Source organism: Lutra lutra, chromosome 14 (assembly GCF_902655055.1).
Source record: "Lutra lutra chromosome 14, mLutLut1.2, whole genome shotgun sequence".
Classification (NCBI taxonomy): Eukaryota; Metazoa; Chordata; class Mammalia; order Carnivora; family Mustelidae; genus Lutra; species Lutra lutra.
The window spans coordinates 7,496,029-7,510,470 of NC_062291.1; the positions used below are offsets into that span (position 1 = coordinate 7,496,029).

Below are 14,442 nucleotides of genomic sequence, written 5' to 3' on the forward strand. Positions count from 1 at the left end.
CTGGCAACCTCTCAATCTGCTGTGCTATTGTAGCAGCTCACTCTTAACTTGCCCCACTGCAGACTGGAGGACGAGCACAATTCTACAGATGGATCCCCTAAAACCCTCTAGGAAGCTCTATGACTACTTGAGTGCGTTCCAAGTTTTGAGGAACTCCTGCTGCCTCCAGCCATGCATGCCTGAACCCCAAATTCTTCTCCACCACCTATGATATCAAGGTAAAAAGTGAAGAGAGACCAAGTGAATGATTTAAGTTTACTCGGCCCAATTCTTGGGAATATTCTCCTTAGAGCAAAATTTTTGAGTCCCTTCAATTACCTTCTGAAGTAAGAGTCATGGTAGTTACTGCTGAACAGTGCCCTCTCTTCATACTATTCCAGGGGACTCTTGGGAAAAGGCTTGTGGGAAGTCAATTTAGAGTCCTTCCCAAAATTGCAAGGTGTTTTTATGTTGGTTGGGACCTCCAGAAAATTCCAGTGTGAACGTGTTTATATGTTCATAGACCTGAAATAAGTGGCTTGAAATAGAGGTCCATAGGAGATGATGTGTCATGATGGGAAAAATATAGGTATGGGTCCAGTCAGATCTGGGATTGAATCCTATCTCAGCCTCTTGTTACTGTGTGATCCTGGGCAAGTTAGTCTTCTTGAGACTCAGTTTCCCCGGACATGAAATAATACACAGTTATGAAGGTAACTAAAAGAGAAGCAATAATGTACTTAAGGCACTCAGCACACGGCCAGAACATAAGCTCTCAATAAATGCCATTCTGAATAATAAGATCCACTCAGCAATACCCAGTGTATTCAAGGTATAACTGATTATGTTTTCACTGATTTTCATTTCTTATAAAAGGATGAAGGTTAAAATAACTTCATGACAATAGTTTATTACCATCAAGTTCACAAAAGTGATCCTGTGAATCATCATATCTTGCCCAGTCAATGAACGCTTCTTTGCTTTGATTACTAGGAGAAAGAGGGAATAAAAAAGAAAAATGATTTAAATTGGGAATGGAAAATGTTACACTGTATCTTATATAATTAAAAACAGATAATCTGAGATCATGTCTTTAATTTAGATAGTTTCATAAATTCAATTAGTGGTTACCTGAAGGAATGATAAACAAGTTACATGAAAAATATAGATACTAACTTCCATGAAGTATTTCTATTTAACTCTACTAAAACTGTGAGCCCTATTTCAGTAATAATTTTCACTAGAAAATTAATTGACAAAAATATAGGAGATGTAGTAAAATACAAAAGTCAACCTAGCCTTTTCGACTAACTTAGAAATAGCAGCAATCATTTTTTTTCTAAAGTAGGAATTAAGCTTACATTCATAATTCCTTTAACTTAAACTGCTTCTGTATTTATAGGACAAAAATACCAAAAACTGCATTTCTAGGATCTCCCTTCCTACGTGGTATTCACTGGTAACACCAATGTCACTTTAATCATGGCGTATCATTCACTTTCCATACTACCTCATATTTAATAAAATAGAAGATCAAGATCTCTACTTGGAGATCTTGGAACAACTACAGTCATTCAAGTAAACTCTGACCTATATTCACTTTAACCTATATTCAGACCATCTCTGTCTTAAATACATAACAGCAACATCTATAAGAGAGCTATTACCTTCTTCTTTATTTGCTACACAACAGGAAAAAAAACAAGGTAAAAAAATTATTTGTGTACCAAGTACAAATCACTTAGTTCCTAAATATGTTACTATCATAGCCAAGAATTTATTTTGTATCTGAGAAACCGTTACGTGACATAACCACTAGAAGTCCACATAAGGCTGGCTGCACAAACTCCGCTATCAATAAACGTTGCCGATTTAATTCACAGTGGGAATTTTTTTCCTCCTATGGGAATATTCAATGAACTTAATAATACAAGTTCATGGAAATACTTGTATCATAGGTGACTCAGCTGGAATACAGGATGCGATAAACAAGAAGGCAAGTTCTAGTTACGGCTCAGATGGTAACTATAGTTATGTTACTTAATTAGAGAAGTCTTCTCTTTGAAAATAGTCAAGAACAAAGCAATTGTGACATAAATTCCTATTTTCTTGTTAACAATACGATTTAGAGGAACTTTTATCCTTGAGGATTCTTATGTGATGATGCTTTGCTGATCGTTTCATCCTAAATCCTGCCTGAAAGCCACGGCAGCAGAAAAGATGGGGAAGGCTAATCTAATGCGAACAGAGCTGGCTCGGTCTGGCTTATGTAGGTGGGTTGAAGGGAAGTAGTCTAGCTGTTCTAAAAGTCAGTTGGAAGACGAATGCCAAGCTACTTAAACGCCACAACTTCCTAGTCTTTACCAGGGACTTCCTGTCAAGATGGTGCTGGGTTAAAAGCAGTGGCCTTCGAAGTGGGCAATGCAGGGGCAGGAAGGAAAGGGCCAGAGCGATTTCCAAAGAGCAGGAGAAAACTTTTCAGGGTGGTAGACAAAATAACTATCTTGTTTAAACTGATTTTCATGTGTACACACTTGTCAAAACATCAAGTGGCATATTTAAATAGGTACAGTATACTGCATGTCAATTAAATTTCAGTAAGGCTGTTTAAAAGTTATAGTACTGGGGCGCCTGGGTGGCTCAGTGGGCTAAAGCCTTCGGCTCAGGTCGTGATCCCAGGGTCCCGGGATCGAGCCCCGCATCAGGCTCTCTGCTCGGCAGGGAGCCTGCTTCCCTTCCTCTCTCTCTGCCTGACTTTCTGCCTACTTGTGATCTGTCTGTCAAATAAATAAATAAAATCTTAAAAAAAAAAAGTTATAGTACCAACTGCTGGAGAAGTTGTGGAATGAGGAACTCTCATACACTACCAGTAGCAATGTATTTTAGGAGTCATTTTGGAAAACCACTCGGCAGTATTACTTAATTCCACCTCTAGGTATATTCTATATAGATTTGCATACCAAATGCAACCACCAAATGTCCGCCACTATATTTTTTGGACTGGCTGCTAAGTGGAAAACTCCAACTACCAATGATAGGATGGGAACATTTTGGTGCAGTTTTAACCATGGAAACCAATGAAAAAAGAATTAAATGCTACTACTAAGTTCAAGAACATGAATGACTCTCACGACAGGATACTTAATAAAATAAGCCAGACACAAAAAATATATTCCATATTATTTTATATAAATAGGCAAAATTAACTTCTGCTACTGTAATTCAAAATCACGGTTAACTTTGGACAGTGGTAGTGACCAGAAAAGTACACACAGCAATCTTCAGGGCAGCAAGTACATTGTTTTGGATGGTTGTTGCAGAGCTGGGTTCACTTTGTAAAATTAAACTCACCTTTATGCTTAACAGTTGTATACTTTATTATGTTTCTGTTATACTTGGATTTAAAAATTTAAAAATAACTCTGTTCAACAAAATATCTATAAGCAAAATTAAAAGACAAGCCCTAACAATGCATATAGCCAAAGAATTATGTTCAGATTGTGTGAGGAATGCCTACAAATAATCTATTTTTTAAAATTTATTTGACACAGAGAGAGAGATCACAAGCAGGCAGAGAGGCAGGCAGAGAGAGAGGGGGAAGCAGGCTCCCTGCTGAGCAGAGAGCCCGAAGAGAGCTCGATCCCAGGACCCGAGACCATGACCTGAGCTGAAAGCAGAGGCTTAATCCACTGAGCCACTGAGCCGCCCCCAAATTCATAGTATTTTAGAAGTACATACTATCCCACGTCCACACCCCATGCCAACGCCAATGTTGTTTCACCAGGGAGAAACAACAGCAAAGAATATAAAAAGGCACTTTACCTTAAAATTCTATAGTGACTTAAGTCCCAATCCCTGGATAACTTCTCTAGTTATATTCTTCCCTGGGTAATGTCATATGGTTTTAAAATGCCATATATTCACACATGACTCCCACATTTTATCTCTCCCCTGAAATTGAGACTTGTGGATCCAGCTACCTGCTCGACATCTCCAACTGATGTCTCATAGGCAGCTCAAATGTAGCAAGTCCAAGACTGAACTAAAATTTTCCGTCAAACTTGTTCCTCCTGCAAGTATCCCCAGTTCAGTAAACGGCAACTCCTAGTCTTCTAGTTCCAAATCTTTTTTTTTAACGTTTTTTGGAATTTATTGATTTGTATTTAAAAGGAACTGTTGACACAGATTCCCTGGAAATCATCTGACTAAACACGAGAAAACAGCTAATTCTACTGAAACAGTAAAATAATTCCAGACATATGGTTTACCCAACAGAATAATACTGTAGATGCTGTCTCTGATACAAAAACTCACTGTTCCTTACTCTTCTAAACACACAGTGGTATATAGTTAACAATATTCAATCACTTCTGTTCTTTCTTGAATATATAAAAATTAAAATACCAATTAAAAAACTAATATTTCTCTTTAAATGTTTCTTACAGATACAATTTCAATATTTTCATTCAACACTGGTGTGGTTTAAGAGATTATTTTTCATTCACAAGTCAAACAACACTCCACACAAAGAGGAACAGACAGTCTATAGGCTCGTACTACGAATAAAGACTTCAGGAATGCAGCAACGGACATTTCTAAAATACAAAGTGGATAAAATTCGGAGAGGATACATGCAATAAAGCTCTACTAAGCAGATGGCCACAGACCTAGAACATTCTACTGATAATTTCAACGGGACTCCAGGTGCTTCCAAACTCAACATGAACTCTCATCTTGGGCTTTGTACTTTCCTTTTCCAGTTTCACTAATGACACAAACATGATTCAAATCCCTGAAGTATTCATTATAGTCAAGGGCATATCCTACAATAAACTCGTCTGGATTTCAAATCCAACAAAGTCTGATTTATAGCCAACACTTCAAGGGGTCCTCTTCACCAGCAAGCTTCCGACCTTGGCCATCTTTGGATTATGCTCCTTGACCAACGAAAGCAAGGTTTGCATTGTTTTGCCAGTGTCAGTTTATCCTCAATAATCAAGACATTCTTTCCAGTCGAAGTTGAGAGATCAGGACGTCTGGGTGGCTCGGTCAGTTAAGCCACTGCCTTTGGCTCAGTTCATGATTCCAGGATCCTGGGATTGAGTCCCGTGTTGGGTTCCTTGCTCAGCCAGGAGCCTATTTCTCTCTCTGCCTCTGCCAGCCACTCTACCTGCTTGATTTCTTTCTCTCTCTGTCTCACTCTCTAACAAATAAATAAATAAAATCTTAAAAAAAAAAATTTGAGAGATCATCTCCATCATGTACTTTGATGTTCCCTGTTGACTGGTCATTACAGTAGCTCTTCAGTCTGATGAAATCTACAGCAACGGGAATGGATCCATCACAATTTCTGTTCAGTGCTTTGATACAATCCAGCAGGTCAGCAAAGAATTTATAGCCTCCCTTGAGCACACAGAGGGCTACGATGTGACGGCCTCCCATGTCTTCATCACATCTTCAGTAAGCTGCTCAGTCCTGTCCATAATTCCGTGAGGAATAAACACCTTTTCCAAATCCTCAGCATAATGATGAGGTATACAGAATAAGTCTACATCACCACCTGGTTCATCATCACTCATCATCACTCATCATGATGCTGGGGTCGCCACTGTGGAGCCCAGTGGGCATATGGGTTAACCGCAACCAGGAGAGGAGGAAGCCAGGGGTGCAGCAGAGGAGGCGGAGGCTCCACAGAAGGTGGCAACACGTGGGAAAGCTGAGCGATGTGCTCCCTGTTGCTCTCTAGGCTGCTGCTGGAGCAGAGGCCTCTACTTCCCAATCTTGTAGTCATTTATAGCTCCTGTCTTTTTTCATGCCCCACATCAAATCCTTCAGCAAATTCTGTCAGCTTACTCTTCAAAATCTGTCCAGAATCTGACCACTTCTCATCATTTCTACAGCTATCACCATTCTATCTTACCTGGATTAGTACAATAACCACATAACATAGCACCTGGCTGCCTCAAAGCATTCTCTCCAGTCCTCCCCCGACTTTTCATTCCACTCAGTTTAAAGCAGCATTTGTAGCTGTCTTCAAGCCCTCCACCCCACCCCACCTCTGCTCCCATCCCAAACATTTTCTGACTCAGTCTTCTACTACTTTGCCCTTGACCACTGTACTCCAGCCACACTGGCCTTCTTGGGCTTCCTCAAATCATCTAGGCACACTCCTGTCACAGGTCCTTTTTACTAACAATTATACATGCCTAGAATACTTCTCCCTCGGCAGCCATATTATGACTTAGACTTATGCCTTCATGGGCACTTTGTTCAAATGTCCCATTATCGCTGTGGCTTTCTCTCACCACCCAATCTAAAACAGTGCCACTTCCCCATCCCCATCCACACCACCCCTAGCCCTCTGTCATTCTTCTCTGCTTTATCTTTCTCCCAGGCACTCATCAACATTTTACTTACTTCTTATATATTTTACCCTTTTACTGCAGATCTCCAAAGAAAAGCTTCATAAGAAAAAGAATTTGTCATGTTCACCACTATATGCTTAATACTACTCTAGAACAGGGCCTGACATATATTGTAGGCATTCATTAAGAAACACTAATATGCTAGGGCGCCTGGGTGGCTCAGTGGGTTAAAGTCTCTGCCTTCGGCTCAGGTCATGGTCCCAGGGTCCTGGGATCGAGCCCCACATCAGGCTCTCTGCTCGGCAGGGAGCCTGCTTCCTCCTCTCTCTCTCTGCCTGTCTCCCTGACTACTTGTTATCTCTATCTGTCAAATAAATAAATAAAATCTTTAAAAAAAATTTAAAAAAAATAAAAAAATAAAAGAAACACTAATATGCAATAAACAGATTTAAAAAATGCTCAAACTTACTAGTAATCAACAAAATACAAATTAAACAAAAATGAGATGCTATTTCATCAGCAAACATTATTAATTTTTGGCAAGGATGTGGAGACCAAAGCCAGTTCTCAGCTCCAGAGGCAGTACACAGTCGTTCAAGCTCTTTGGAGAGCCCTCAGGCAATATCAAGAACAGGTACACGGGGGCATCATAAGGTTCAGCGATCTCACTAGTGCATGCCAAACTTGCTAGTGTACGCCAAAAAAATGATCCAGGCACTCAAGGTCACATAATTTGTAGAAGTAAGAAATCTGAATACTTCAAGTGTCTATTAGTAGAGGAACAGATAAGTAAAATAGGTAATAGTCATCTGATAAAAACCATTCATCAGCTGAAAGAATGAGACAAATCTCCCATGTTTTAACACAGCTCTAGAAAGCAAAATGTACAGTGTAAAAATAAATTTGGATGTTAAATTCAGTATTATTTTATATAAGGAAAAAATAAAATCATATGTAAAATAACCATCATTTTATAGATATAATAAAAACAAAACCATAGATGGATTCATGACAGTAGTTACCTCTAAGAAGGAAAGAAAATAGAATTGGGAAATAGGCCATAGAAGATTTCAAATTTATCTATATTTCTCTCTTTTTAAAAACACAGTAGAAAAAGTTAATATCTATTCACTTGGAATGAATTTATTTTATTATCTCATTATGTTATCTTATTATATTATCTTCTTTAGTTTTCTATATTAAAATATTTCAATAAATAATGAATGATAACTTTATGAAGTCTAACAATTATAGTACACAAATGCCAACCTAAGCAAATAGGGAAATTAAAAAGATTAGTAATAATCCATTCCCTACTCTCAATGATAGATATGTTCAGTCATTTCATAGTGAATAATCTGAGACCACTCACAAATTATGTTGGCCTTCACAAGCAGGTTTTACGTAGAGAAAATAAGGAAAAGTCAATAGGAAAAAAAAAATCTATGAAACTTAATAGTCATGGTAATCATAATTTTAACTGTTCAAAATGTAACACACAGGGATGCCTGGGTGGCTCAGTTGGTTAAGCGGCTGCCTTCGGCTCAGGTCATGATCCCAGTGTCCTGGGATCGTGTCCCACATCGGGCTCCTTGCTCGGCAGGGAACCTGCTTCTCCCTCTGCCTCTGCCTGCCTCTCTGTCTGCCTGTGCTCGCTCGCTCTCTCTCCCTCTGTCCCTGACAAATAATAAATAAAATCTTTAAAAAAAAAAAAAAAAAGGTAACACACACATTGAATTACTATTTACAAAAGACTTAGAGGTTCAAGTTCCTTTTACTATAATAACCAGGAAGAATGCATCCATAAGTCCTGCTAGCGGAACAATCATCTATATTTTTAAATTTTGATAAAGTCACTATTGATGATATATTTTTGAAATTTAAGCACAAATCCACTAAGAGGAGGAAGCAAAGCAATCATGAAATTTAGGATGAAGAATAATATCTTCTTTTAAGAGTGACTTGAAAAAAAGAAAAGAATGACTTGAAACTTTACTGCTTCATCAAAATCACAAGAAACACAGAATATTTCTGATATAAATATACTAAATAAGAGAATATTTTTTATTTTTTTATTTTTTTTTAAAGATTTTATTTATTTATTTGACAGAGAGAGATCACAAGTAGACGGAGAGGCAGGCAGAGAGAGAGAAAGAGGAGGAAGCAGGCTCCCCGCTGAGCAGAGAGCCCGACGTGGGACTCGATCCCAGGACCCTGAGATCATGACCTGAGCCAAAGGCAGCGGCTTAACCCACTGAGCCACCCAGGCGCCCAATAAGAGAATATTTTTTAAACTTGCCTTAGCGTGCTATTAATGGCTCCCAGTTTATTAGCTTGCTCACAGTCTTCTAATTCTTTGGTATTGTTTGCCACTTTCGAGTACTGAAAGGAAATACATAGTAAGTTTAGTAACAACTATAAGCTTCCTCTTTATTTCAAGTTCCATTGGCAATCTGTCAATGATGACACAGATACATCCTATTATCAAAACCTCTCACATATGTAACAAATGGAAATCAAAATGAGTCACAAATTCCCACCAACTAAAGAAGACATTAAAAACAATTACCACTGGTATGTTGGTGATCATGTAAAATAAGAAAACCCTCTTGGGAAAGTAATTTGACAATATTTATCTAGAGCTATAAAAATGAATAAACCCTTGAACCAACAGTCTTATAACTGAAACCATATCCAGAGCAACACTAAAAAACAAAACCAAAAATGAAGTACAACCACTTGAGAAAGTATTTGGTACTATCTCATCATGCTAAGATAGGCATAATCAATGGCCCAGCAACCTTACTTCTAAATATCTACCTAAATATCTACCTATCTACTCTTACATGTGTACACAATGAGACAAAGGATGAAAATGCTGACACATCACTGTTCATAATAGCAAAAAACTCCAAACAGTTGAAATGCCCATCAGCAGAGGAAGAGCTAACCAAGGAGATACTCATACAATGGAGTACTACACAACTATTAAAATTAACAAAGCTACATATATCAACAGAGACAAATGTTCAAAAGCATAATGAAGAATAAAAAATAACTGAAAAAATATTTTTAAAATAAAAAAATTTTGATGCCATTTAAAAGTACTATGCCCAAATACCTTGATAACTGTGTACCCTATACAGTATAATCCTGAAGATGACAGGTTGACTAGTTGGAACACAAGACTAAAAATACATGCATGATAAAACACCTGTTGCACAGAGCATCTGATACTGTAGCTATACTATGCTACTATAGTTCTTCTACAGAAGACAGAATTGATGTATCTCAAAAGAATCTATAGAATTTAACTGTAAAAAACATACAAGCCCTCTGCCTGCGGCAAGAATTAGAAAGGTGAGACTATGGAGCAAAATGTTCCCACTGCCAACTAATTCCAGAACAGTTCTCTTCTGCAACCACTGTCAAGCAGGAAATGGTAAGTTTCACAATGTAAAGCAAAAATATTCAAGGAAGAAAGTGACTCACCTTATTGGAACTCCCAGCTTTAATTCCGACTGGAATTTTGCTCTTAAAAGAATAACAAGAAAAATTTACGAAGTTATCTTCATTTTTTCTTGAGATTTCTTCACAAATTAGTAATGCCACTGCTCAAATACAGAGACTATTTTATTCTATGATGAAAAAATGAACATTCATTCAAATTGTTTTCATACTATCTAATAAACCAATTTATGGACTTGTAAATCTTAATTTAGCAAACTGAACGACATATACAGAATAACAGTGTCAAAATCAGCTATAATTTTTTTAAAAGATTTTATTTATTTATTTGACAGAGAGAGAGAGATCACAAGTAGAGAGGCAGGCAGAGAGAGAGAGGGAGAAAGCAGGCTCCCCACTGAGCAGAGAGCCTGATGTGGGGCTTGATCACAGGACCCTAAGATCATGACCTGAGCCGAAGGTAGAGGCTTAACCCACTGAGCCAACCAGGCACCCCCAAATCAGCTATAATTTAAACTGTAATGCAGTATGGAATAGTTCACATAATTTTTAGGTTAAAAAAAACTGACAAAAATCACTTTTCCATAAACCTTCCTACCACAGAAACAGAAGCTTTAAAAATTTTCAAAGTTCTTTGAAAAATTTTATGCTCAATCTTAATTTCTGCTCTAAACGGACATCTAAAGTGAAGGCAGTTTGGGATTAATACTGACAGAATCAGTTCCTTGGTGCACAGGATTCACCTCGCTTTACCAATCTAGGTAATCAGGGTTTACTAACAGAAAATCCCTACATCCAGCTTTCTTTTCTACAAAGCTTAGTTTTTAGTTTTAGTTTCAGGTTTTAATAAGCAAACCTAGAAATCATTATAACTGGTTCATCAGACACAATTTTAAACAAAAAACCCTATCTAAAAGCAGAAAATCACAGGTTGATCCTCTAATCAATCTAGGGGACTGATTTCCAGCATCAGAATCTATGGTATAGCAAAATACCTACTAAAATCTTTTCATGTGTCATGGTAAATTTTAGCTTAGGTAAATTTAACCAAATACTCAGAATAAATATCTTCCTGCCAGGTGGAAGAATATAAATAATGATAAGAGATATTTCCCTAATCAATAAAAAGATTAATAGATTAAAACATTACCTGTTGCCAGCATTTTATTATTTTAGTATTTGCTAGTACATCTAACAGAAGGCAGAAGAGAGAAGACTATAAAACTTAAGTCAAATCTAACAGCCACGAACCTGAATTTAAAATGTGGAAGAAATACTAACCAAAAGTGACTGCTGGCTACAGTATGTCCTCTGACTAGTGTAGTATAATATGCTAAAATCAAAATCTTTAGCAGCTTTTCTAAAGGTTTGATGCTAAATACAATAACTTGACTTATGCAAATCTTAACAATAAACCTTTTAGAAATAGGGGGGTAGGCATCACAGATATATTATCACGAATAACACATAACAATCACAGAAGAGAATTATTAGAAGTAATGAAAAATGTAAAACTAATAACTAAATCAATAATGAAATAAACCAGCTGGGATTGAGGCTGGGAAGATGATGGGGTAGGAGGACCCTAGGCTCACCTCATCCTATGGATACAACTAGAGAACAACAACTTCACACAAATAATCTAGAAAACAACCCAAAGACTGGCAGAAAAAAAACGCCGCAACTAAAGGCAGAGAAGAGGCCACATCGAATTGGGTAGGAAGGGTAGAGATGCGGTGGGCAACAAAACAGGCCGTGGCTGTCCGCAGTCAAGAACTGGAGGTATGGGGAAGGGTGAGAAACAGACTATCACACATGCACGGGAAGACCAATCCCCATAACTTTTGCTTTTGAAAGCTAGAGGCTCCAAATTTCAGGAGTTCCTACAACCAGTGGGACTTGAAGCCTGGATTTTAAAAATCAGCACCTCCACTCTGGGAGAGCTGAAAGGCATTAGAAAGCAGAGTTCCTGCCCTTAAAACAGACAGCGCGGGGGGGGGGGGGGGGGGGGGGGGGGGACGGGACGACGGGGGACTAGGACAAACAGCCCAGGTAGCTACAACATAGAAGCAGCAATTTGAAAAACACCTAGGGCATATAGGAGGGAGACTTACTAATCTCAGAGCATGTCCCAAAAGGCAGGAATCACAGGGAGACGCCTCCAGGAACAAAGGAGGCAGGCACCATTTCCCTCACCTCGGCACCCCCACTCACAGCATAAACACATAGGCACCTTTGGGAACCAGCACTATGCAACGCTTCCTAGCTAAATTGCTTACACTGAGCCCCACCCACCTACACCTAGTAAGGTCCCCTTTTCGACACATTTGTGTCAGTTCTGCTTTTGGATCCCCTCCCACGGAAGACCAGAGTAAACATCACCAGCGCAGCTTCTCCTGACCCACACGTTTTGCAGGGCCTCAGTCTGGGCTGCTGTGGACCTTGCAAGAAGCTCAAGACACATCCTGTTGAAACTGGTACCGCACCCACACAGCCCTCCATCGGCCAGTGCAGGAAATAGGTCTCCTTTCACAAATAGACCAGCACACACCTTGTTAAAATGTGCAGCACTCCAGCGGGGGACCAAACACAGCCCACAACAAGCTAAGAGAGCCTCTTAGACAACTGGACTAAAGGAAAAGCTGGCCAGGACACAAGAGCAGAGCATATGCAACACACACAGGAGACAGTCCCTGAAGTGCCAGGTCCCGGAGAATAGGGGACAACTCTACCACAGGGCACACTACAGGACATCTTATTCATAAGACCATGAACTTCAAGAGGAGGATGCAGAGCTGACTTCGCTAACACACAGAAACAGATACAGAGAATCAGACAAAATGAGATAAGGAATATGTCCCAAATGAAAGAACAGGACAAAACCACAGCAACAGACCAAAGTGAAATGGATATAAATAGTATGGCTGACAGAAAATTTTAAGTAATGATCATAAACATACTCGCTGGGCTTGAGAAAAGAATGGAGGACATCAGTGAGACCCTAACACAGAAATAAAAAGGAACACATCAGAGATGAAGAACACAAGAAATGAAAATAAAAATACACTAAATGGAATAAATAGTAGGCTAGAGGAAACAGGCAAATGAATTAACAACCTGGAAGACAGAGTAAAGGAAAGTAATCAAGCCAAGCATGTGAGAGAAAAAAAAAAGTTATATAAAATGAGAATAGACTTAGGGAACTCGGTGACTCCATTAAGTGTAATAACATTCAAATTACAGGAATCCTGGAAGAAGAAGAAAAAGAAGAGAACAGAAATTTTGTTTGAAGAAATAATAGCTAAAACTTCCTGAATCTGGGGAAGGAAACAGATACTGAGATCCAGGAGGCAGAGAGATCCCCCAACAAAATCAACCCAAGGTGATCCACACCAAGACACATAGTAGTTAAAATGGCAAAAAGTAGTGATAAAGAAAAAAAATTTTTTTAAGCAGCAAGAGAAAAGAAAACCGTAACATACAAGGGGAAACCCCATAGAGCTAACAGCTGATTTTTTACCAGAAGATTTGTAGGCCAGAAGAGAGTGGCATGACAGATTTCAAGTGCTGAAAAGAAAAATCTGTAGCCAAGGATACTCTCTCCAGCAAGCCTATCATTCAGAATAGAAGGAAAGATAAAGAGTTTCTCAGACAAACAAACTAACGGAGTTTATGACTACTACACCAGCCATATGTTAAAGGGGACTCTTTGAGCGGAAAGAAAAAAACTGTAAGTAAGAGTAGGAAATAATACTTATTATTAAAAATAAGTATATCTGTAAATATCAGTCAAGAGATTCACAAAGGATACAAAATATGACACCATATGTCCAAAATGTTAAGCAGAAAAAGGAATAAAGAATGGGTTCAAACTTAAATGACCATCAACTTAGCACAGACTGCCATATGCAGAAGATGTTACATACAAACCTAATGGTGACCACAAATCAAAAACCGGCAACAACAAATAACATGGAGGACATGGGTAGATGGAGAGGAGAAGGGATTTGAGGGACATTGGAAGCGGAGGTGAACCCTGAGAGACTACGGAGTATGAAAAACAATCTGAGGGTTTTGAAGGGGCGGGGGGTGGGGGTGGGAGGTTGGGGGAGCCAGGTGGTAGGTATTAAGGAGGGCACGGATTGCATGGAGCACTGGGTGTGGTGCATAAACAATGAATTCTGTTACACTGAAAAGAAATAAAGAAAAAAAAAACCAGCAATAGATATACAATGAATAAAGAGAAAGGAATCCAAGTATATCACTGAGGAAAGCCAAAACACCACAAAAAAGAGCGAGAGAGATCAGAGAAAAACTACAAAACAATCACAAAGCAAGTAACAACTTGGTACTAAATTTATATCTACCAGTAACTACTCTGAATGTAAATGGACTAGACACTTCAATCGAAAGACATAGGGTGTCTTTGGATTACAGAGTGGATAAAAAAACAAGATCCACCTATAATGCTGCCCACAAGAGACTCATTTCCGACATAAAAACAACTGCCAACTGAAAGTAAGAGGATGAAGAAAGATTCGTCATCCAAATGGATGGCAAAAGAAAGCTGGAGTAGTAATACTTGAAATCAAACAAAATAGACTTTAAAACAAAGACTGTAACAGGAGAT

The 14,442-nt window shown here is 38.6% G+C and overlaps 1 protein-coding gene across 6 annotated transcripts in view; it reads right to left on the minus strand.

The window, feature by feature from the left end:
- The window catches only part of ERO1B (endoplasmic reticulum oxidoreductase 1 beta), a 77,606-nt gene that overhangs the window by 45,376 nt on the left and 17,788 nt on the right, over nucleotides 1-14,442 (minus strand). For all 6 annotated transcript variants that reach the window (XM_047702361.1, XM_047702360.1, XM_047702362.1 and 3 more), the window contains 3 exons: nucleotides 9,837-9,878; nucleotides 8,644-8,726; nucleotides 895-968 (listed from right to left, as the gene is read on the minus strand). In XM_047702361.1, coding sequence (XP_047558317.1) covers nucleotides 895-968; nucleotides 8,644-8,726; nucleotides 9,837-9,878 — 199 coding nt within the window. The remainder of the gene's footprint in view (nucleotides 1-894; nucleotides 969-8,643; nucleotides 8,727-9,836; nucleotides 9,879-14,442) is intronic.